This window comes from Macaca nemestrina, chromosome 2 (genome assembly GCF_043159975.1).
Source record: "Macaca nemestrina isolate mMacNem1 chromosome 2, mMacNem.hap1, whole genome shotgun sequence".
In the NCBI taxonomy this organism is placed as follows: Eukaryota; Metazoa; Chordata; class Mammalia; order Primates; family Cercopithecidae; genus Macaca; species Macaca nemestrina.
This window is the reverse complement of record NC_092126.1, coordinates 163,103,922-163,129,186: the sequence shown is the minus strand read 5'-3', so window position 1 is coordinate 163,129,186 and position 25,265 is coordinate 163,103,922. Positions and strand designations below refer to the sequence as shown.

At 41.9% G+C, this 25,265-nt stretch overlaps 1 protein-coding gene and 1 long non-coding RNA gene across 2 annotated transcripts in view; one reads left to right on the top strand and one right to left on the bottom strand.

Moving 5' to 3' along the window:
• LOC105470316 (homogentisate 1,2-dioxygenase) overlaps positions 1-25,265 on the bottom strand; it is a 56,890-nt gene that overhangs the window by 21,399 nt on the left and 10,226 nt on the right. Inside the window, exons 4-6 of the mRNA XM_011722176.3 lie at positions 22,124-22,229; positions 4,038-4,097; positions 2,233-2,324 (exon numbers count right to left, since the gene is read on the bottom strand). Coding sequence (XP_011720478.1) covers positions 2,233-2,324; positions 4,038-4,097; positions 22,124-22,229 — 258 coding nt within the window. The remainder of the gene's footprint in view (positions 1-2,232; positions 2,325-4,037; positions 4,098-22,123; positions 22,230-25,265) is intronic.
• LOC139362045 (uncharacterized) lies at positions 5,647-24,110 on the top strand. Its single transcript, XR_011620323.1, has 3 exons — positions 5,647-5,822; positions 7,533-7,695; positions 23,976-24,110. It is a non-coding gene; the product is annotated as an uncharacterized lncRNA (long non-coding RNA).

Here is a 25,265-nt window from a genome sequence, read left to right as displayed (position 1 = left end):
ACAAATTGGGCTTCAGAGAAGATTCAGAACCCTGAAGGAGTTGCCTGAACTCAGAGCTAAGGTACCAGCAGGGACCCATTGAAAGCGCCTTCAACTTTGGGCTTCTCCTCTGATGGAACTAAGTCCTTCTGAGCACTGTTTCGTTGACAGTTCTTGATTTTTTTCCTCCTAGGAAGTTCTCATTTAGGTTCCTAATTCTAGTTCACAGGTGCATTCTAAAGGATTTTCTCCATTGCATTTTTCTTCTTCTTTCGTCTTTCTTCTGTCTTCTTTCTTCTTTCTTCTTTCTTCTTCTTCTTCTTTTTTGAGATGGAGTCTCACACTGTCCGGCCTGGAGTGCAATGGTGTGATCTTGGCTCACTGCAACCTCCGCCTCCCAGGTTCAAGCAATTATTCTTCCTCAGCCTCCTGAGTAGCTGGGATTACAGGCGCCTGCCACCACGCCTGGCTAATTTTTTGTATTTTTTAGTAGAGACGGGGTTTCAGTATGTTGGCCAAGCTGGTCTCAAGCTCCTGACCTCGTGATCCACCCACCTCGGCCTCTCAAAGTGCTGGGATTACAGGCATGAGTCACTGTGCCCAGCCTCCATTGTCTTTTTCTAAAGACAACAAGAATGACCCCCTTTTGGGTACCATGTTTGGTTTCCAGTTTGGAGGTGCATTCTAAATGGTCTTCTCCATTGTTTTTTCTCCCAAAATTTAGCACAACTGGCTTGCCTGCGCATTCGCGTGACTGTCATTTTTGTACATAAATGAGAGACTGAGCTCCTAAGCTCTGAAGAGAAAGGGCATTTTGTTCCTCCCAGCTGAAAGGCACCCTGGGTGACTAGGGGCTGAGTTGCAGTGTCTGGGGGATTCATCCCCTGTGATGTGCAGTGGCCCTACAGGGAACCCCCCAGCAAATTAGTTTAAAAAGATTTGTCCCGGAAACGCGTATAAGAGCTGACCACTTGGCATTTTGAGGCCTGTCAGAGGTGCTAGATCTCTAGAGAGAGAAACTGAGACAGCTAAGAGGGTGGAGACGACTCAGCAGTGAAACACTGTGGAGTCCTGCCTACAAACAGTACACCAATCCACCACCCAAAAACCCCTAGGCCACAGCTCAGTTCCAAAAAAAAAAAAAAAAACAGGGTACACAAATAATCTAAGAATGAGGAAAGACAAGGAGAAAGGTGCCTCTACTTGCAAGTGTTTGCGTAAAATGGAAAAGTTCAAGGGCATGCCAGGGTTTCTAGTACTCCAGCTGGTTACCTATTACAGTTTGTTGTGCACATTTTAAACCGATGGGAAAATTGTATCATTCAGAGCCCAAAGGTCAACCTGCAACTACAGAGTTTCTAAGTTCTCTATTTCTCTGTTTTCTTTTTTGCCTGCTTTAAATCTGCTATTACTTTTCTACTGAGATAAAAACCACAGGTTGGGCTGGGCGTGGTGGCTCACTCTTGTAATCCCAGCACTTTGGGAGGCCGAGGCAGGCGGATCACAAGGTCAGAAGATCGAGACCATCCTGGCTAACACAGTGAAACCCCCTCTCTACTAAAAATACATAAAAATTAGCCGGGCGTGGTGGCGGGCGCCTGAAGTCCCAGCTACTCAGGAGGCTGAGGCAGGAGAATGGCGTGAACCCGGGAGGCGGAGCTTGCAGGGAGCAGAGATCGTGCCACTGCACTCCAGCCTGGGTGACAGAGAAAGACCCCGTCTCAAAACAAAACAAAACGAAACAAAACACCACAGTTTGGATGTGATGTACACCTTATATGTGTTGATTGATGTCTTATGCCTCCCTAAAATGTATAAAACCAAGCCGTAGCCCAATCATCTTGGGTACATGTTCTCAGGATCTCCTCATGGCTGTGTCCATTGGTCACTCATATTTGGCTCTGAAAAATCCTTGAAATATTAAACAACAACAACAAAAGGATATTTGGACTCAAAGTCAAAATGCCTTTCGATCTACTCCTGCATTCCAGGGCTCCATCCTCCCTTTTCTGTTTACATTGTTATGTGATGTTCTTGTTTATATCACGGATATCAGTCAAGATAAATGCCTTTTGTCTCATTGATCATCATTGTCAATAAATATATATCAATATTGCCTTGAGAAAAAAACCAGTAACAAAAATAACTATGTACGTGCATATGTGACTTCAGAAGAGTGAAACCTGGAGTTTGCCTTCTGGCCAACAGCCCTTAGAAGATGGGCATGTCCTGCCCTAGAACTGAGCCACTTACCTGTTCTCCATGGAGGTATTGCAGAGGAAAATGTGGATAGCAAGCCCATTGTTAGACTTTATGTCTCCAGCTCCACACAAGGTGTGCAGGCCCTGGGAGAGAGCCACAGAAGAGGGAAAGGTTAATGTGAATGATGCCCAAGAGGCAGCCCTTCCACTGGTCCCTGAGGGTCATGAGGTACATTTCTACTAGGGTCTTCGCTTTGGGACTGGTGGGACATTTGGAATCCAGGCAGCCTCTGAGGAGCCTGAATTACTGACTCATGTTTGGTAGTTTGTGGTTTACCCTAGTCTCCAGCCATGGCCTAAATCTGGATTGTCTCAGTGGCTATATCAGAAGAACTTACAGAGCATCAGTTCATTACTTGGTATTTTATCAATTTGATGCTTGACATCAACTGGAAGAAGAGATTCTGTTGGAGGTACCATCAGGCATCTAGGAGGCTTGGGGAGGAAGGTTGCAGCATCAGGGACCAGTTAATGCCCCTCAAGTACACTCCACTATGGGCAGCCCTCTGCTTATGAATAGGGTCAGCCTAATCTCTCTGGAACAGGGCAGAGGACTGCATTCTGACAGATTGTGTAATTCTCTCTGCTGTGTGACCAGATGATCCACAGTTCAAGAAACCTTAACACGTGGGTCTTCTCAAAATAGCCCTCAGCTCCAAACCTGCAGATAGAAAGCCAAAAGAAGGGAGCTCTGCTCCTCCAGATAGCTACAATTCACACAAGAAAGGAGATGGGGGTATCATTTTGTATTTTAACTCAATTTGTAAGTTTAGGGTGTATTTAAGTGAGTCTACACAGGGTTTGGAGCATTTAATAAAGATGAGAACTTCAAGATGTTTCCAACAATTTGTCCTGTGGCTGGGCACTTGGACTGTCCCTAAGTAAGCCATGAGCTGAGGCTGGTCTGCAGAACCCTCCACTGGTCTCTTTGAGTCCCACTTCCTTAGAGCTCCTTTCTCCTCTCCCCCAGATACTCCTTGCTCTGGGCAGTTATTCCAATACTCCCGGGACCTATAACTACCAAACAGAGCTTCCAATCAGCATTGTACTAACTAGAGTTGCCATGCTGAATTGACGCCATTCTAGCCCAAGCATCTACTTCAGGGAGATCATGAACTTGGATGGGAAATATGTTATTATATTTACTTCTGCTAATCTCTGAGTGAAATTTATCATTTCCTTCAACTAACATGAATGTAGGCAACAAATTACAGTGGTATTAGAGGTGCCTATAACTTTATCAGTGATAAAAATCATTATAGTCGTTATAGATTCCTCAAAATATATTTATGCTCATACCATAATTATTAGATGTTTTCCATAGATATTATGATTTAGCACATTAACAAGAAAGCATATGAATGACGATAAACCAAATCAAATTTGTTTTTAATAGTATTTTTATCATTATATTTCAATATCATTAGCTTCTTTGTAATATTATATAATTTATTTTATATATTCATAAACAAAGACATCATCAGACTATCAAAGCGAGCAAAAAGATTAAAAGCCCCCATTCTAGCCAAAAGAAAGGAGCTTAAGTAGGAAAATGTTCAATTGCCATTGACCTTTCTAAGATATAAATAGTTCATGAATACCCTTTGGTGTCAGGGGCCATATGGTTTCTGTAAGTAAGACATCGCTCCGCCAGCCCCCAAAGCATACGCAGGTGGTTTTGTCTCTGCTGCCTCCTGATAGGGCTGCTTCTGCTTGGCATTCAGCCTGCAAATGGTTGGCTCACTCACCACAGAAGAGAGGAGAGCAGTAGGAAGGGTGTGGATGGGACTGACTTACACTCACAAAGTCTACTTTCTTCTGAGATGCTTTTGGAATCTCAAATGGTTTCCATCTAAGCTGGAAAAAAAATACACGTACAGAAAAATTACTTCATAAGGGTAAACCATAGACATTCTAAATAAATTGCATCAATTACATGGAAAAGAAAGGACAGCTACCCCCTCTGTGAGGCTCTACTTGTGATTTTGTTATTTTAAAATGATTATCCATCATTTCCTTAAAGGGAATCTGTTAGTGTTTATGTTATTTGTGCATGTGCACATGCGCTTGTGTGTGTTTAAAACTATATGAATATAAACTGCTTTTGTTCCTTAGCACTTTAAATTATAAAAACAAAAGAAAACCATTGCTTCCTCTTTTAGAAGCTATTTGTTTCTTTTAACATTTTGCTCAGGCACATCAGTGAGTTTTGACTGATGCTGCTTTTCATGCTATTTATAATCAGGTCCCTTTCCTGTCATGCCAGCCTCTCTGTGTGGGCTCCTGACACTGCAGGGGAAGGTTCTACTTCTACTTCAAGCCCTTAGAGTTCTAAATTATTTTTTTAAGAGAAAGAAAGAGCACCCAGCTGAGATCTGATTTGGTAAATGCAGTACCAGGTTCAGTTGCTTCACCAAACCCCATGTTTGTCCCTAGGCTGCCTGACAGTTCAGTTTAAATCACAACAATCTTTAATTTAATAATGAAATGATCTAAGGAAGAGGGGAGGAAAATCAGCAGGTTTAGGTCCTTCTTGAAGTGTCAGCCCAGCGCTTATTAATCAACTTGGCAGCAGGCCTGACTTAGCCAGGCTCACAGCTGATAAGCCCAGCTGCCACGTTTCATAGAGTGACCTGCACCCTGAGGACTAGCTCCACTGGCTGCAGCACCTGGTCAAGGTGGGCATGGCAGGACCTCCATCAGGTCATAGGGCTCAGCTCATTCTGTATTTCAGGGAGGGAGCCAGATGGGAAAGGAAACAGCAAGTGGAAAAGGCAGCCCTGGGATTACTCTGCCTCTCTGACATAAACAGGCAGCAGCCTTCATTTCTTAAAAGCAAAGCAGGATGGTTACATTCTAAGATACTGAAAAAGGATGTAAAATGTTGATTTGGGAAACAGTGCTGAAATCATGCTTCAGAAAGAAGGAAATGCTTTAGGACTAATTTCATTAAGGATGTTATCTCTTAGGGATGTAATAGGGGGACCTGAGGGCAAGGATCTAGGAAATGGTTTCTCAACCTTGGCACTATTGACAGTTTGCACCAAATAATTCTTTGTTGTGGGGAGGTGTTCTGTGCATTGTGGGATGTTTAGCATCATCCATGGCCTGCCTCCACCAGGCTCCAGTGGCATTCCACCAGGTTGTAACAAGCAAAAATGTCTCCAGACATTGCCAAACATCATTTGGGGGGAAATTTTCTCCCAGTTGAGAACCACTGACCTAGGAGGATATTTCCCTGACATCAGGAAGTGCCACAGCTAAGCGCTGCTGGATTTTTTAGGGGAAGTTCTGGTCTACCACTAACCATTACCTGCTGCTTCCTTCTGTAGTAACAGAGCAGAGTATTTATACCCAGGAACATTGTTAGGAAGACTATAATACCTAGAATCCTAGTTTCAGAAAGAAAATCCAGAGAGAGTCATCTTTCTGGATTTCCCAGTAGAAGGGATTTAAGTATCAGATCAATGGTTGCCTGGGTAACCTTTTAGCTCTATCCAGAGATTCTCAATCCTGGCCACCCATGAGAATCACATGGACAGCCTTTGAGACCAAGACCAAATTAAATCAGAATCTGTGAAGGTAGGGCCCAGACATATTTTATAAAAGTTCTTCTAATGTGCAGCTAGGCTTTAAGAATCAGCACACCCAATCCAGAGGTTCTGTGATTCTTGTATTGATGAACCAAGCATCACGCTCGGAAAAGTCCACCCAGTCAACCAACCAACCAACCAACCAACCAACTGATCAATCAACTAAATTCTGGCATCTTGGGCCATATGTGGCAGTGACAATGACAGTTACTAAATAGCAAGAATGATTAATTAGTACAAGTCTAAGGATTTACAAATCTAAGGAAAAAAGTGACCAAGAAAAAAGAAGAAAGAGCAAGGGGAAAGAAAGGAGAGAGAGAGAGAGAAAGAGAAAGAAAGAAATAACGAGAAATCCCAGTATCTGGGGATTTCCTGCCTGGTTTGTTGTACTGGGACGATACCTTTGTACATCTGCCTGATGTTAAAATACGTGTGGTAAGGCCAGGGGTGGTGGCTTACATTTGTAATCACAGCATTTTGGGAGGCCAAGGCGGGTAGATCACGAGGTCAGGAGTTTGAGACAAGCCTGGCCAACATAGTGAAACCCCATCTCTACTAAAAATACAAAAATTAGCTGGGTGTGGTGGTGTGCACCTATAATCCCAGCTACTTGGGAGGCTGAGGCAGGAGAATCATCTGAACCCAGGAGGTGGAGGTTGCAGTGACCCAAGACCTCACCATTGCACTCCAGCTTGAGCAACAGAGTGAGACTCTGTCTCAGAGAAAACAAACAAACGAACAAACAAACCTGTTGCGAGTAGAAACAAAGTCCTGGCCCTCAGAGAAGGGCTTTGTTTTCTTTGAGTGGAAAAGACTGAGTCAGAGAGAATGGTGGGTTGACCAGTTCAGCTGGTCATTTTTCAAGGTCTTCTGTAGCACATTAGCCCTCAAGTCATGAGAAGAGAGCCTGGAGTGGTGGATGAAAATGCAACTACATTTCATATTGAGGGGAGCATACCTTCAATACCCACAATCTGGAAGAAGCAACGACCTTGATGAACCTTTTCTAATGCAAAAAATGATCCCCACCAAATGACAGAGATGGTATATGGAGAGGAGTCATTTATCTGTTGGCCCTGATGGCAGAAGATTATGCAGAGTCTATATTCAGATCGTACTGGGCCTGTATCATGAAGGATAATAAAATCCCCAAGGTGGTTCTAATAAACTCAGTACTCACAAGAGAAAGCAGAGATTTCGGTTGGGAGCTCTGATGTGATATTTTGGTAAGTGTGAGGAGGGAGATTTGAGCAGAGGATTAATAGGAAGAGTCCATGGAGTGCATGGTAGAAACATCTATTACAGCCAGCTGCAGCTTCATTGTAGGCTGTGGAGCGGTAACTCTCTGATCCTAGGCCAGACCAAAAGGACAGTGCACTGAAGACTTGGTTTTTGCTGCTGTCTCTGTTCCCATTTACTCTGTGATCTTCAGGAAAGCCATTTTCTCTCTCCAAATTTTGTTTTTTTCTTACACATAACAACAGGGTGCTGGGTGAGAACTATAGTCCCATAATTCTCTCCAGAGAAGAACCTCTGAAAGAAGTAAAGGATGCTTGCTGACTGATTTAGTCCTTGTTATGGGCTAAATTGTGTCCTCTTCCAAATTTGTGTGTTGAAGCCCTAACCTCCAGTGTGACTATGTTTAGAGATGGGTTTTAAGGTTAAAAGATATCATTAATGTGCGGCCCTAATCTGATAGGATCGATGGCCTTATAAGAAGAAGAGACCTCTCTCTCTGCGTGCACTCAGAGGACAGGCTATGTGACGATACAGTAAGAAGGACTGTCTTTAAACCAAACAGGAGCCCTCACAAGACATCAGCCTTCTAAAACCTTGGACTTGGATTCTCAGTTTTCAGAACGGTAAGAAGATACATTTCTGTTGTTTAAACTACCCAGTCTGTGGTATTTTGTTATGGTAGCTTGATCAGACTAATATAGTCCTACAACTTTTCAAAATAGTTCATTTTATTTATACTATATACTCTTGTTAAATAGTTTCTTCTATATAGAATTTACTTATTAAACATTTCAAAAACAATAAAATTAATTGTAACACCCAAGCAATGGCTTGATTATAGTAGGCGTTAGTATTTGTTGAATGACTGAATAGATGAATAAATCTAAGGCACTAAGAACATTGCTAAGAACAAGACTAAGGCAAATTTTTGAGATTTTTTTTTTTCTGGGATGGAGTCTCGCTCTGTCACCCAGACTGGAGTACAGTGGCACAATATCGGCTCACTGCAACCTTTATCTCCTGGGTTCAAATGATTCTTCTGCCTCAGGCTCCTAAGTAGCTGGGACTATAGGTGTATGCCACCATGCCTGGCTAGTTTTTGTACTTTTAGTAGAGATGAGGTTTCACCATGTTGCCAGGCTGGTCTTGAACTTCTGACCTCAGGTGATCCACCTGCTTCGCCCTTCCAAAGTGCTGGGATTACAGGCATGAGTCACTGTGCACGACCTGTGAGATCTTTTGGAAGTCAAAATAACATTCAGGCAATAGCTAGAAAATCAAATATTTCTAAAAGTCCAAAGGTGATTTCTAAAATGTCAGTTCTTCATATGTGTGTGAAATCATCACTTCCATTTCTTTTCTTTTTTAAAAAAACTTTTTTCCAATCCTGCTACTTCTGTAGATCACTTCTATATCTTTTCTGACTTTCTGTTCAATCGTTCTATCAACAGTTGAGAGAGGGGTGTTGAAGTCTCCAACTAAAATTGTGGATATGTCTATTTATCCTTTTAGTTATATTATTGCTTCACATATTTTACAACTATATTCTATGAGTTCTATTGGAAGATAAACTTTTACTTGCTAGAAATGTGGTGGTCAAAAATAATTTGAAAGCATCTTTAAGGGTGTCCGAAGTTAGAATTAAAAATTATTTAAGATTGCCAAAGGAGGAAGACAGAATTGGTGTCAACACTTGATGATCAAGATTCAAAATTCATACTCAGAAATGAAAAGGAAATATTAGATAATTGACCTAAGTATTTCCAGTTACAATACTGGGAGTTGAACTAGATGATCCAAGTATCCCGTTCAAAACTGAGATTCTTTAATTTACTGAGATTCCCTCCAAATTTCCCATGGACTCAACTAGATTGGATGACCTGAGTACTCTCAACAACACTGGCTGAGGATAGACAGACATATCATTAGAAGTCAGTACCACCTATCCAAGAATTTTGAAGTAACTTCTAGGTGAAATAGTCATCATAATGTACATATTAGTCTGTTCTCACATTGCTATAAAGAAATACCTGATACTGGGTAATTTATGAAGAAAAGAGGTTTAATTGGCTCACGGTTCTTCAGACTGTACAGGAAGCATGATGCTAGCATCTGCTCAGCTTCTGAGGAGGCCTCAGGAAATGTACAATCATGACAGAAAGTGAAGCAGGAGCAGGCATGGCTTACATTGTGGGAACAGGAGAAAGAGAGGGGGGGGAGAGACAGAGAGAAAGAGAGAGAGAGAGAGAGGTGGGAGGTGCCGCACACTTTTAAATGAGCAAACCTCATGAGAACTCACTCACTAGCATGAGGACAGTACCAACACGGATGGTGCTAAACCATTCTTGAGAAACTGCCCCCAAGATCCGATCACCTCCTGCCAGGCCCCACCTCCAACATTAGGGATTACAATTTGATATGAAATTTGGGTGGGGACACAGATCCAAACCATATTATTCTGCCCTTAGCTCCTCCCAAATCTTCTGTTCTTCTTACATGTCAAAATATAACCATGCCTTCCCAGCAGTGCCCAAAAGTCTTAACTCATTCTAGCATTAACTCAAATGTCCAAAGTCTCATCCGAGACAAGTTAAGTCCCTTCCACCTATGAGCCTGTAAAATATAAAATAAGTTAGTTACTTCCAAGATACAATGGGGGTATAGACATTAGGTAAATACTCCCATTCCCAAAGGGAGAAATTGGCCAAAACAAAGAGTCTACAGGCTCCATGTATGTCTGAAACACAGCAGGGAAGTCATTAAATTTTAAAACTCCAAAAAAATCTCCTTTGATCTCATGTCCACAACCAGGGTACACTGGCATGAGGGGTGGGCTCCCAAGGCCTTGGGCAGCCCCACTCAAGTGACTTTGCAGGGTTCCGCACCTGCAGCTGCTCTCATGGGCTGCCATTGGGTGTCTGTGGCTTTTCCAGGTGCATGATGCAATCTGTGGATGGATCTACCTTTCTGGAGTCTAGAGAATGGTAACCCTCTTCTCATAGCTCCACTAGGCAGTGCCCCAGTGGGGACTCTGTGTGGAAGTTCCAGCCCCACATTTCCCCTCCACACTGCCCTAGTAGAGGTTCTCTGTGAGCACTCCGCCCCTGCAGGAGGCTTCTTCCTGAACATTTAAGTTTTTCTGTACATCATCTAAAATCTAGTTGGGGGCTCTCAAGCCTTAACTCTTGTATCCTGTGCACCTGCAGTCTTAACACCACATGGAAGCTACCAAGGGTTATGGCTTGTACCCTTTGAAGCAGTCCTTGGGTCTCTTTGAGCCACAGGAGAGCTGGAGCAGCTGGGATGCAGGAAACAGTGGCCTGAGGTTATGCAGGGTAGCAAAGCCCTGGGCCTGGCCCACAAAATCATTCTTCCCTCCTAGGCCTCTGGGCCTGTAATGGGAGGAACTGCCCCAAAGGTCTGTGAAATGCCTTTGAGGCCTTTCCCACATTGTCTTGGCTATCAGCATTTAGCTCATTTTATTTATGTAAATTTCTGCAGCCTGTTTGAATTCTTCTCCTGAAAATGGACTTTTCTTTTCTACCACATGGCCAGGCTGCAAAATTTCCAAACCACTCTACTTCCCTTTAAATACAAGTTAAAATTTAAATATAAGTTCAAATCTAAATTTATTTTTAAATGTAAGTTCCAACTTCAGGTCATGTGGGCATAGGCTGTTAGAAGCAGCCCGGTCACATCTTGAATGCTTTTCTGCTTAGAAATTTCTTCTACTAGACACCTTAAATCATCATTCTCAAGTTCAGAGTTCCACAGATCCCTAGGGAAGGAGCACAATGCAGTCAAGTTCTTTGCTAAGGCAAAACAAAAGTGACCTTTGCTCTAGTTCCTAATAAGTTCCTCATTTTCATCTGAGATTTCCTTGGCCTGGACTTTATTGTTCATATCACTATTGGCATTTTTGTTTCAACAATTTAACAAGTCTCTAGGAAGTTCCAAACTATCCTTCATCTTCCTGTCTTCTGAGCCCTCCACACTCTTCCAACCTCTGCCAGTTACCCAGTTCCAAAGTCATGTCCATATTTTCAGGTATCTTGATAGCAATGTCCCACTCCTTGGTATCAATTTTCTTTGTTAGTTCGTTCTTGCACTGCTATAAAGAAAGACCTGAAACTGAGTAATTTGTAAAGAAAAGAGGTTTGCTTCGATCATAGTTCTGCAGGCTGTACAGGAAACATAGCAGCTTCTGCTTCTGCAGAGGCCCAGGAAGCTTTCAATCATGGCAGAAGGCAAAGAGGGAATGAAGCATCTCGCATGATGAAAGCAGGACCAAGAGAGAGTAGGGGAGGTGGTTGCATAATGGGGGTGGATTTCTCACAAAGGGCTTAGCACCATCCTTTTGGTGCTGTTCTCATGACAGTGAGTTCTCATGAGATCTGGTCATTTAAAAGTGTGTAGCACCTCTCCTCTCTGTCTTGCTCCTGCTCCTGCTCCTGCCATCTGAGATGCTTTGCTCCCCCTTTGCCTTCCACCATGATTGGAAGCATCCTGAGGCCCCTCCCAGAAGCAGAAGCCACTATGCTTCCTGTACATCCTATAGAACTATGAGCCTCCTTTCTTTGTAAGTTACCCAGTCTCAGAAATTTCCTTACAACAGAATGGACTAATACAATGTATAAATAGCTGTTAGCAGAGAGACCCAGGGTAATTTGTGGTGGTGAGTTTCAGTCAGACTAAAAAGATAGGAAGTATTAAAATAAAACAGTAGCTCACTTGAATTCTTCAGAAACTTTGGAAATTTGAGGAAAAAAAGGTAGCATGAATTATGTGGAGAGAAATCAGGTTTTGGTTGATCCACTGGAGTTCTTTGAGGTGATAGGAAGAGTATAGGTAAGGAGGATCCACGTCACTGTAATTTAGATTTCTAAAAGTCTTTCAGGCCAAGTGAGGTGGTTCACGCCTGTAATCCCAGCACTTCGGGAGGCCAAGGCGGGCAGATCACCTGAGGTAAGGAGTTCAAAACCAGCCTGGCCAACATGGTAAAACCGTGTCTCTATTAAAAATACAAAAATTAGCCAGGCATGGTGGTGGGCACCTGTAATCCCAGCTACTTGGGAGGCTGAGGCAGGAGAATCGCTTGAACCCAAGAGGAGGAGGTTGCCGTGAGCTGAGATCACACCACTGCATTCCAGCCTGGGTGACAGAGCAAGGCTCTGTCTCAAAAAAACAAACCAAACCAAACCAAACAAAACAAAAGTCTTTTGTGAGGCTACAAATGAAGATGAACCATCAAGGATAAAAACTTGGATTCTCATTTGACCTTGCCCTTGAATGTAAACCCAAGAGCTTTAAATCCGTTACCCAGCACCTAGCACAGAGTACAGAACATAATAGTCACTCAATAAATATTTGTTGGATGACATTTAATTCTCACAACAACTCTCTGAGGCTCCCTATGATTATTATCTCTATTTTAGAAGTGAAAAAACTGATGGTTTAGAACAGTTAAATTTTCTCTACTAAGAACTGATGCCAACACTTTCTCAGCCCCTCTTACTAACCTACACCCTGAGCCCTTTGATCTTAGCCTGTCTTGACCTGTTTCCCAAATTATTCCTGATCTCCTTGGCTCCTAAACCCAAGCTTTCCCTCCTTTTAATGGTCTTGTACCTGGTCTTCCAAACTGACCTTTGTTTACTGTTCCTCCAGTGCTGAATCACCCTGGCCAGTCTGATTCCCGGGACACCAACCCTGCTTAGGTCCTTCAGGGTCAACGTTCTTGTCTAATCCCCTTATATTAATTCTTTCAAACAATATTTATTGAACCTATCTGTGTGCTGGATTTGATGCTAGATGCTGGAGGTGAACATGACATTGTCTCTTCCCTCAGGGAATCCATTACAGAAGATCCTGGAAATGTGAAAACCTCATGATAGAAAAACAAGGAAGTGGATCAGCAAATAACTTTGGAAGAGAAATGTAAATAGAAATGTTCCCTCAGGAATGAGTCCTGGCACAGGGCCTATTTAACATTCTTATATATGGAAAATAAGAGATATAAGCAATGAAATCATCTGGTTTGCAGACAGCTCCAATATCTTTGCAAGAAGTGAAATGTAAATTGATGGAGATGAACTGTAAAAAGAGCTAGCAAGCTGTCCAAAAGGGCTGAGCAGGGGAATGTGCACTGCAATGCTGGAACACACCACTGAATGCATTTAGAGAAATGCAATCTAGTTTATTTACAGAATGATAGGATCTGAACTGTTAGGGAGTAAATTCAACGAATACTTGCGATTCTATTTGGAAGAAGGCATGTACTGGATACTGCAGATCAGATGAAGATTATAGAGCCATAGAATCTTAAATACTCTGAGAAATATTGAAAGGGCGTAATGAAGAAATCATGAGTGGGATTTAGATGGGTGAATATTTGTGAAGGAAGAACAGGAAATCTCAAGTAGATAAAAGAGCATCCAGCATGAAGGCAGGAGAACTTAGGGAGTTGTCCTGGAATGATGATGGTTTAGTGTGACTGATAGGTAGGGGACATGGAAGGGAGTGGAGAGTCTGAAAGGCTGTGACAGTGAATCAGAGCTGTTGATCTCTTATCTTGGAAGTCTGCACTGGATTGGCTGGGCAGTGGAGGGGGTGGGTGATAGTTAGATTTAAAGATTTTTGGGATGATAATTTAGCATGCTGATTCTGGCAGCACGGTGTGGGATAGGCAGGGGAACACATATGAATCGGGTAGAAGGTCATTATAATAGTCTAGATAAGAAGAAGTGAGGTCTGAACCAGGTGGAGGTAGGAAAAGGAAAAAAGGAACCAGAGAGATCCTGAAAGCACACTCTACAGCAGAATTTCATAAAGTGTGGTCCAGCACCAACCTGCATGGAAATCATCTGGGGAGACTCCTGAGTACCACCTTAGACCTACTGAACTAGGATCTCTGAGGAGCAAAACTGAGGAATCTACATTTTCAGCAAGTTCCCTGTTAACTCTTATGTATACTCAGGCATCACCATTCTGTGGACTTGGCACCTGATTCAGTGTAGTGAGCTAGCAAAATCCTCTATTGCTAAAGGAGTTCCTCCTGTTAGTATGTCCCACTTGGTTATTTCTTATCAACAACAACTATCCCTTCATCTCTAAGGCAAAGAGAATCCAAAAGAATGGGAATCCTTAGTTGATATTTGGAGGGAAAAAGAAGCAGAAGGAGAGAATTATGGGCTAGATTGTATTCCTCCTCCAAATTCATATGTTGAAGTCCTAACCCCCTGTATTTCAGAATGTGACTTTATTTGGAGATGAAGTCTTTACAGGAATAATTAAATCAAAATAAGGTCACTAGAGTGGACCCTAATCTGATATGATTGCTGTCCTTGTAAGAAGAGGAAATTTGGCTATAGACACAGAAGGAAGATGATGGGAGGAGCCAAGGAGAAGATACAAGCCAACGAGAGAGGCCTCGGAAGAAAGCAACCCTGCTGATACCTCAATCTTGGAATCCAGAACTGTTAGAAAATAAATCTCTTTTGCTTAAGCCACCCAGTATCTTTTTGTTATGATAGCTCTAGCAGACAAATACAGAGGGGAAGGGGAAGGTTGGGCTGAAGAGAAGGAGAAGAAAAGCGGAGGATAAGAAAGACAGTAAGGAAGGGGAGGAGAAGCGAGACAGTAAGTACTTCCGCTTCTCTCAGAGGAGAGATGATGATAAGGGGGAGGTGAGAGTTGTATTAGTCCATTTTCACGCTGCTGATAAAGACATTCCCGAGACGGAGTAATTTATAAAGGAAAGAGGTTCAATTGGACTTACAGTTCCAATTAAGTGGCTGGGGAAGCCTTACAATCATGGCAGAAGGCAAGGAGGAGAAAGTCATGTCTCACATGGATGGCAGCAGGCAAAGAAAGAGCTTGTGCAGATAGACTACCTCCCACCAGGTCCCTACCATAACAAGTGAGAATTCAAGATGAGATTTGGGTGGGAGCACAGTCAAACTATACCAAGAGTCTAGTTCAAGACCTTGAAGGCCACTTATTTTGCAGGTTTAGGAATCATGCAATGTCATGGAACCCAGGGAAAAAGGGAGATTCAGGAAGAAAAGAAGGAGGTCAGTTGTTCCAGGCTGGGATGTTGAGGAGAAAAGGATTATATTTAACGTGGATTTACTACATAATTGCAAAAATGGAAAAAATTCAAATATCTCACAATATAGGAATTGTGTTATAAACATTTATTGGATTTTAATATAATATCAAAAATTATCTACACTCAAGAAGTTTAAAAAGACATGGAAGAAGGTGCAAAATATGATATTTAAATAAAAACAATTTAAAACTGCTTTACACCATGAGCTTAATTATAGTAAATATATATGTAACTGATTTTTTTTTTTTTAAAAGCACTATTATAAGTGTATTCACAGCCTCTTCCTCTTCCCTTCCCTGATCTCTACAGGAAATTTAGATTTGCCTATTCTCATTGGAGTCCCTTGAACTCTAGTATAGACATGGAGGTCAGTGTTATGTGTGTGTGTGTCTCCCAGCCAAAGGGGATAGGGGATCTACAGTGCAGGAATCATTTTCTTGAGGCAGAATGTACAGGGAGGAAGACAGAGGTCAACAATCAATGTTGACAAGGCATGAAGAGCTTGGGGAAGGTGAGAGGTGAGGTGAGGTGAGAGAAGACAGATGTGAGAGGGTTGGGGTCTGGGAAAAACTGGAAAAAGGGGATTTTAAAAAGTGTTGCTGTGGGTCATATATTGGATACTCTTTAATGTTTTCAGGAAAAGCAAGTAAAGATTTCCCTCCCCTCTCCTCCCCTCCCCTTCCCTCCCCTCCCCTTCCCTTCTTTCTTCTTTCTTTCTCATATGGTTTCACACTGTTGCCCAGGCTGGAGTGCATTGGCATGAACAGGGCTCACCACAGCCATGACCTCCCAGGCTCCAGCAGTCCTCCCACCTCAGCCTCCTGAGTGCCTGGGACTACTGGTGCTTGCCACCATGCTCATCTACTTTTTTTCACTTTTTTGTAGAGCCGGGGTCTTGCTATGTTGCCAGGGCTGGTCTCAAACTCCTGGACTCAAGTGAACCTTTCATTTTGGCCTCCCAAAGTGCTGGGATTACAGGCATGAGCCACTGTGCCTGGCCAGATATTATTTTAAATTACTTTTGGTTACTGGCTACAAGGGAGCCTAGGACTTATTTATTTACATATAGGTACAAAAAGAAAAGGCTTGAAAGAACCCAAAACATTAAAAGTTGTTAACTCTGTGTTAGTGGAATTATTGGGCATTGACACTTTTATTTTTTAAATAAAAATATGTATTAATTAGAGAGTGACGCACTATTGTGCAAAGAGGGTATAAATATTTTCAATACAGTCATCTGGGCAGGCTGAATTTCATAGGGTTAAAGAGTGAATGGAAGTGATACAGTGGGTTTAGATTATTTCTCAAGGAGTCTGGCTGTGAATAGGAGAGACTTGGGCAAGAGAGGCAGGAAAATCCAAGACATTCATGGAGGTAAGGGGATTTCAGGATGGTAAAACCTGGAAAGTTTGACAAATTAGACAGCAAATACCCTGTAAGGGTGTATTGTTTTGAAACATTTTTTTATAATTTGCATGTACTGGAGACAGAAGGCATTTTATGATATGTTCTTTAGTTAGCTTTGAGGTATTTCTACTTGGTCTTATACTGGTTAAGAACCAAGAGGTAGGCTGGGCGCAGTGGCTCAAGCCTGTAATCCCAGCACTTTGGGAGGCCGAGACGGGCGGATCACAAGGTCAGGAGATCGAGACCATCCTGGCTAACACGGTGAAACCCCTTCTCTACTAAAAAAATACAAAAAAAAAAAAAAAAAAAAACTAGCCGGGCGAGGTGGCGGGCGCCTGTAGTCCCAGCTACTGAGGAGGCTGAGGCAGGAGAACGGCGTAAACCCGGGAGGCGGAGCTTGCAGTGAGCTGAGATCCGGCCACTGCACTCCAGCCTGGGCGACAGAGCGAGACTCCGTCTCAAAAAAAAAAAAAGAAACAAGAGGTAATTTTCTCAGCTGAGTCTCAACTGAGTCAATAATCTGATTTTTCAACAATCAAGAGGTTAGAGATGAAATAAAGAAAAGTAAATTTTAAAGGACCCTTAAAGAGAAATGCTAATTCAGGAATTCCAGCTGAAATCTGTAAAATCATGGTTAAAATGGATATAGATTAGTTCATTAAATTCTGAGACTTCAGAAATTAGAGGCAGACACATAAAATTAGGGATACTTCCTATGTGAGATAATAATGAATTGAATTTATGTCCTCAGGCTGAATTTAAATACACTCAAAAAGAGGCTACATTAATTCTGGGATAACTGATTAAATATACACTAAAGAAAATGAAGGCTTTAGGGGGCGCAGCCCCCAGTCTTCCTGAGAGGGTGTCAAGGATGACAGTGATGACAGCATATTGCATGATGCAGTCTTTGGGACTAAACGTTAAACACGAGGACACATCAGGCAATTCTCAGGTCTTCAAATTCCCAGAGATGACTAATGTGGATATTTGGTGAGGCTGATGCAATATTGGATTTGGTCTATGACAGCTGAAGACATGCCTATCACACAGGCTTCAGCTGGGAAGGACTGTCAGAGGGGTACCTAAATATAATTTTCTCAGCCTTTCTTGCTGAGAGTCTGGAGTACATATTTGGAGGAGGTTATGAGGGAGAAAGTGATGAATGCAAAATACTGTGGTTAAATAATGAAGTATAAAATTGGAAAGAGATATTAATGTGTAAAGAAGAAAAATGAAAAGACAAAAGGGTAGATTTTGCAAGAACAGCCAGGGTTTATCAGGGAAAGAGAAGTAGTTGGCAGGTGACAGAGGTCACAAGTCAGAAAGATCATAAACTGCTACCTGGATGGAGCCAGTGTTCACAGAGACACCGAGACACTATTGAACTCTGAGGCACATCTCTCCCAGTGTGTGTGAAGACAAGATCTCAAAGGAACAGGGAAGATATTGGAGAAGAAATTCATTTGGTGGCTACCAAACAGAAAGTGTTCAGGGAATTCAAAACAGGAGAAAGGCAACAAGCTCAAGGACAAAAGCAAAGCCATTCTAACCATAGGTTAGGATGGGAAACATGGGAAGTGAGGAGAAGGGGAACAAATATGGGCTGACAGTCTACTAGAAAACAAGCAGAAACTTCTAATACAGCTATTATTATTATTGTTATTATTATTTTGAGACGGAGTTTTGCTCTTGTTGCCCAGGCTGGAGTCCAATGGCGCAATCTGGGCTCACCACAACCTCCGCCTCCTGGGTTCAAGCGATTCTCCTGCCTCAGCCTCCTGAGTAGTTGGGATTTCAGGCATGCGCCACCATGCCTGGCTAATTTTGTATTTTTAGTAGAGATGGAGTTTCTCCAAGTTGGTCAGGCTGGTCTCGAACTCCTGACCTCAGGTGAGACTGGTCTCGAACTCCCAATCTCAGGTGATCCACCTGCCTTGGCCTCCCAAAGTGCTGGGATTACAGGCATGAGCCACCATGCCCGCCCTGATACAGCTATTTTGATGCCTTTGTGTTAATTCAAGCTTCTTAATCCAGTTGCTTCAGACTTCTTGTCAAAATGTCTGTCAACTATTTATGAAATAATGAATTAACATGTACAACTTATATACGTGACTCTCACTTATGATGGGAGACTTCCAGTAATATTTTATTAATTTCTACAATATTTTTGAGTTTTTATAAGTATATGTTACTGATATAATCAGACAAAGCTAAGCTGGGTGCAGTTGTTCATACCTGTAATTCCAGCACTTTGGGAGGCTCAGGCAGGCAGATCGCTTGAGTCCAGGAGTTCGAGACCAGCCTGAGCAACATGGTGAAACCCTGTCTCTACCAAAAATACAGAAAACTAGCCAGCCATTGTGGTGCATACCTGTACTCCCAGCTACTCAGGAGGCTGAGGTAGGAGGATCATCTGAGCCTGGGAAGTCAAGGCTGTAGTGAGCTGTGATCACACCATTTTACTCCAGCCTGAGCAACAGAGTGAGACTCTTGTCTCAAAAAAAAAAAAAAAAAAGCTAGAAAAATTCTCTTAGAACAAGGTTATCTTCCCTGGATATGTCACCCAAACTCCAAAATAATTCCTATGAAAGGGTGTATTCATGTTAAATAAAATGTGGCAATGATAGTCAAGGAAATAATAATATATAATAAAGGAATATTACTGAGCATATTACACATCACACATTTTCCTTAAAGGTTAGGTTTAAAACCTAATCCCTCACCCAAATTAAACTATATAAAAATGTGGCTCCACTGTCGTCCACACAACTACAAACAAATCTATGAAGATTTATTAAGGTTGAGAGGATTAGACAATTGTGATTGATATGAGCAGGGAGGAGCCCTGGAACTCCCCAGCCTACCCTGTCAACTACTAGTGATTTGATTGCTATCTTGAAGCAAAATAATAATAAATAATTATTTATTATTAGAAATAAACAATAATTTAAATTCTCCAAATCTGCCCATGGACTTATCTTATAATCCCTCATTCAGTTAACTTTATATACATAATTACTATACCCATATTACTTGAACCCACATGAGACTCAAGAATGAGGTGAAGTCAGGGTCCCCAGGTTGTGCCCTGCACAAGGGCCTTGTCCGACTGAAGGGGAAAGGGAGGAGCTGAATGCCCAGCCTGTGTCCCTTTGTGTCGGGGACAGAGTCTGAGGGATTGGGGGTTAGAATAGGGGCTGCATTTTGCAATGTGCTTGAAGGCAACATATAGGCCAGCTAGGGACCAGGGAGGATGTCTGCTTTATGCATTAAACTTCATGCAAGTTTAAGGGTCATTATTTAGACTAAATGTCTTAGTTTCAAAGTGGCTATGAGGTAGACAATATTTTAAACACCAATTCACATTTTTCCACCCTAAATGCCTCCCTCCCTTCCTGTCCCTGGTAGAGAGGGGTGGTAGCATACAAGCAGACGCTTACTTTGCTGAGATTTCCATAATTAAGACAAGAGAGAGAACTGGGCAGGAAACCAAAAGTGTCTATAAATTATTTCGACTTTTGTCTTATAAAAAGTCTAAGCACTTAGGGGAGGGATATTTGCAGGTATAGACAAAATGTCTTGGTAAACAAAGGAGAAGCAGGAGATTTCCTTGGGCTGTGGAAAGTGGGGGTAGGGAGAGAGGGAGGGAGGGGGAGAGAGAGAGAGAGAGAGAGAGAGAGAGTAGGAGGGAGGGAAAGATGGCAGAAGACGACTTCAGAGTAAAACATAATATCAAATGTAGAAATAAATTTACCTGAATAATGTAAATTCAGGTAAATATAAACAGCTGTATCAGAATCATGGTTCTTGCCTGTCACATGCCAGGCATTGTACAAAGCAGGTTCACACCTATTCTCTCATAATCTTCACAATAGCACTGCAAGGTAGATGTTATCATCCCATTTTAGAGTTGAAACATCATAGCTTAAGACACAGCTAGTAAGTAGGGGGGCAGGGATGCAAACCCAGGTCTGTTTTTCTTCCTGCCTTACATACCTATTATCAGCGACATGTACCTAAACTCGGGGACAAAGGCAATACACTGGGGTTCTCAGAAGGTTAAAAAAAAAGAGAGCTCAGTCCATTATAGCACTGGGTCTATCTCATTGCTATAGTACTGGTTCTGTCTCATTCTATCTTATATACTCTGGAAGCAGAGAAAAAGCCCACTATTACTAGACCAAAAAGAGGAAACACCTAGAAAAAGAATGGAAGTCCTAGGTCTGAAGAGACTGTGATAGTGATCTGTGACCACAATAGACTTACATAATTCAGCCCAGACAGCAAGACTCTCACCCCTATGCCAGATTTCAAAGGCCTCTCTTCAAAGATATCAGTATTGAATGTGTTTTCTGTATTTCGTGGTAAGTTTAGATTAACAAAAAAAACCTATGAGCATGTAGATATTTTGACCAACCTACATAATTTCCACTCATCCAATTCACCTGAGCAGTTCTACTAAGTCCGAGTTACTCCTGTGCCCATCTATATGCCATTAGGCTAGAAAGTTACAAGTTTATGTGTGCACGTACACACATGCGCGCGCGCGCGCACACACACACACACACACACACACATATGCAGGCTGTTAATCAAATTTATCCTAAATCTGCCTCCTTACATATTTTAAGTTCTGCCTAAAGGTTTCTCCATACATAGTGAACCATAACCTAATTGGATGTGTAACCTACTCTTATGCCAATCATTGTGACACACCGTTAAAGCTGTGTTCAAGAAAGTCATATGCTGAGCTGCAATCAATCTGGCTATTTCTGTACCTCATTTCTGTTTTCCGTACATCACTTTCCTTTTTCTGTCCATAAATCGTCTTCTACTAGTATCTGTGCTGGAGTCTCTCAGAACCTATCCTGGCTCAGGTAGAACAATTTGTGAATTGGCCTTTACCCAATTAAATTCTGTTAAATTAGATTTGTCTAAGGTTTTTCTTTTAACAATATGTATATACATAATCAATCAATCAGCTCCAAAATTCCCACCTCATATGGTTTGGCTGTGTCCCTACCCAAATCTCATCTTGAATTATAGTTCCCATAATCCTCATGTTTTGTGGGAGGGACCCTCACAGTGGGAGGTAGTTGAATCATGGGGATGGTTACCCTCATGCTGTTCTCATGCTAGTGAGTTCTCACAAGACATGATGGTTTTATAAGGGACTTTCCCCCTTTCGCTTAACATGTCTCTCTCCTGCTGCCATGTGAAGAAGAATGTGTCTGCTTCTCCTTCTGCCATGATTGTAAGTTTCTTGAGGCCTCCCCAGCCATGCAGAACTGTGAGTCAATTAAAAATATTTCCTTTATAAATTACCCAGTCTTGGTTACTTCTCCATAGCAGCGTAAGAATGGACTAATACACCACCCCAGTTTGAGCAGAAAACAGACACACTTTAGCATTTATTAAAATAATGCTTTAAAAAGCTACCTATTTTTTTCAATGACCATCGTATTCTATTTAGGTATTTCTAGTCAAGGCTTTGGATACATGATATGCTTCAATTCACAGGACCAGGTTACCTGGTTAGGATCAGGATCAACTTCATCCCAGTTGTGAGTGACATGGCCTTCATCAATGGATTCAAAGGGCTTGTGAGAAACTGAAGGTAGAATCCTATACAGCCAGCTAGAGGGAAAACATATGAGATATACAAGCCTTAGAGTAATGTTTTAAGTGATACACAGAATGACTCAGGCAGTACCATCAGGAAGACACGCAAGTCAACAACGACCTGTGGACTCTAATGTGTGAAGCTGTGAAGCAATGTCACGGCATTACTTTTTAATGGCCATCTGCTGCCCACAGCCCTGGCCTCTTCTCACCTTTTCACTCCACCCATCATGTTTCAAATTGACTTTGACTCATGCTTATTTCCATGCGGCCAAAAAATGAAGAATTGTCTTTTCTAAAAACTGCAAGGAAGCGGGGAAGTACCTTGGTGGGTATCTGTGTAGGAAAATCCATAGAGAAACATCAGCTTATGTGTCTCATAGGATGCTAGTCCCTGCTCTGGAAGGCAAGAACAACGAGTTCTATGTAGCTTGAGAGAATATGGGTGGTATCGTTGTTATTTTTGAAATAATAAATCAATTTTCTCCTTTAAAATCATAAAAGTAATACATGCCAATGGTAAAAATAATTCAAGTAATTAAAAAAGTCCTGAAAGGTAAATGGTGCCTTCCTCCTTCAGTTTCTTCAGGGCTATTCCTCAGAGGCATCAGAGCTTAATGATTTTCTTATATATTTCTTACATATTCTTTCAGATACATCCAATGCATTTCTAAGCAAAATTGTCAGATCATTTTAATACTTTATTATCATACTAACCATGTGTGAGTGCCTGGTCACCCACATCTTCACAAATCTGGAGTATTGCTAAAAATTTTAGTGTTTTAGGTGAAAAATAGTATCTTATTTTATTTTGTATTTCCTTTATTAGGAGTTATAAAATACAAAATATTTCCAAAAAACAAGTCTATTCATTTGTTGATTGGCTCTCTATAGATTTTCTATGAATTACTTGTAAAAGTCCTTTATCATTTTCTATTGGGTCTGTCTTTTTGATACTAATTTATAAGAGAAACAGATGCTGGAGAGCCTGTGGAGAGATAAGAATGCTTTTACACTGTTGGTGGGAATGTAAATTAGTTCAACCATTGTGGAAGGCAGTGTGGTGATTCCTCAAAGACCAACAATGAGAAATACCATTTGGCCCAGCAATCCCATTATTGGGTATATACCCAAAGGAATATAAAGCATTCTGTTATGAAGATACATGCACACATATGTTTATTGCAGCACTATTCACAATGGCAAAGACATAGAATCAACCCAAATGCCCATCAATGATAGACTGGATAAAGAAAATGTGGTACATATACACCATGGGATACTATGCAGCCATAAAAAGGAATGAGATCATGTCCTTTGCAGGGACATGGATGGAACTAGAAGCCAATATTCTCAGCGAACTAAAGCAGGAACAGAAAACCAAATGCCACATGCTCTCACTCATAATTGGGAGCTGAACAATGAGAACACATGGACACAGTGAGGGGAATAACACACACTGGGGCCTGTTGAGGGGTGGGAGTTGGGGGAGGGAGAGCTTAAAAAAATGGCTAATGTATGCTGGGCTTAATACTTAGGTGATGGGTTGACAGGTGCAGCAAACCACCAGGGCACACACTTACCTATGTAACAAACCTGCGCATCCTGCACCTTTACCCCAGAACTTATAATAAAATAAAAATAAATTAACGCCTCTGTACTCCAAAATTTTAAGACTGTATGTCCACGTTTTATTGTAGTACATTTATGCCTTTATTTGTTTTTCTTTCTTTTCTTTTTAAAACGTGTCCTCTCTACCAGGACCAGATCTCAGGCTTCAGGAAGGGAAGAAGACTCTGTAAAGGAATCCTAAAGGACACCAGGATGAGAACCTTCCAGAAGCTGGAAAGGACATTGAAACTCACTAAGAGGGACCCAAGTCCTTTCAGAGGCTACTACACTGACAAAATACAGAAGGACAATGGAAGACCAGACCTGAATCAACAGGCTCTGGCCCTTTTAAGCCCAAGGACAGTCTATCTCAGTGGGTTGAGTTGGCCTGGCCCAACATTGAGCCATCTGGGGGAAAATGGGCTACATCTGTTTAGTTTCCATTTGATTACTCCATCTCTTCATGACGTGACCTCGGACCTTGGTCTTACTAAGCCTCTCCAGCTCCCAGTATATGAAGTTCAGAGCATGTGTGTATGTCTTGGAACCACCTGTGTGATTCTGGGAGAGTTACTAAACTTCTTGAACCTTATGTTCTTCATCCTTGTCTCCTAAGATTGTTGTGAGGACTCAAAGAGTTTGTGTACCAAAAATGCCTGGCATACAGGAGGTGCTGGCTTATTAGACATTTGTTAAATTGCCTTTCTTCTCTTAATCTTCTGAATTTTTATCATGGTCCACATTTTCCAAATTCTCTCTCCTCACTCTTGCCTTTTTGAGACCCAAGGGATCAATCAACTAGCTAATCTGATAAAAATTAATCCTTGATAGGTAGGTAGGTAGGTAGGTAGACAGACTCTTTAATAGTTTTGTGGTGGCCCTGCATGCTGTGGTTCAGATGAGTAGTAACTAAGAATTTCAGGCTGGCCTACTTTTGGATGGGACTGGTCCCATCTTCCCACTGGAGATTTTGAGTGGAAAGCATTTCTACACAATTCTTGTGGCTATCTTTGAAGAGTTCTTCTAAAGAGATGGGTGAGCCATACCTAGTATCCCTTATTTTTTAGCTGAGTTTATAAAACTCCCCAGGCAGCACTACATTGCCCTGAACAGAGATTTAATTCTGATTCAGGGAACAGTGCCAGCTTCTTAATGAAATGCCAACAGCTCCTTTTCAGCCTCCTGGAACAAAGCTCAGCTCCTGCTGGCTGAAGATATTGCTGAATAATGGGGACAGGCAGCAGAATCTGGAGACCAGGTGGCCTGTTAGGGAAAGGGCCACAAAGTCAAGAACATAGTCATAGAGGCCAGGTTGTCATAAATTAGAATGGACAGAATTATCTGTGTGCTTACCTTACCCTGTCTATTTGGGCTTACAGAGAGAGAGAGAGAGAGAGAGAGAGAGAGAGGGAGAGAGAATTAAATAGTGATGGAATTGTC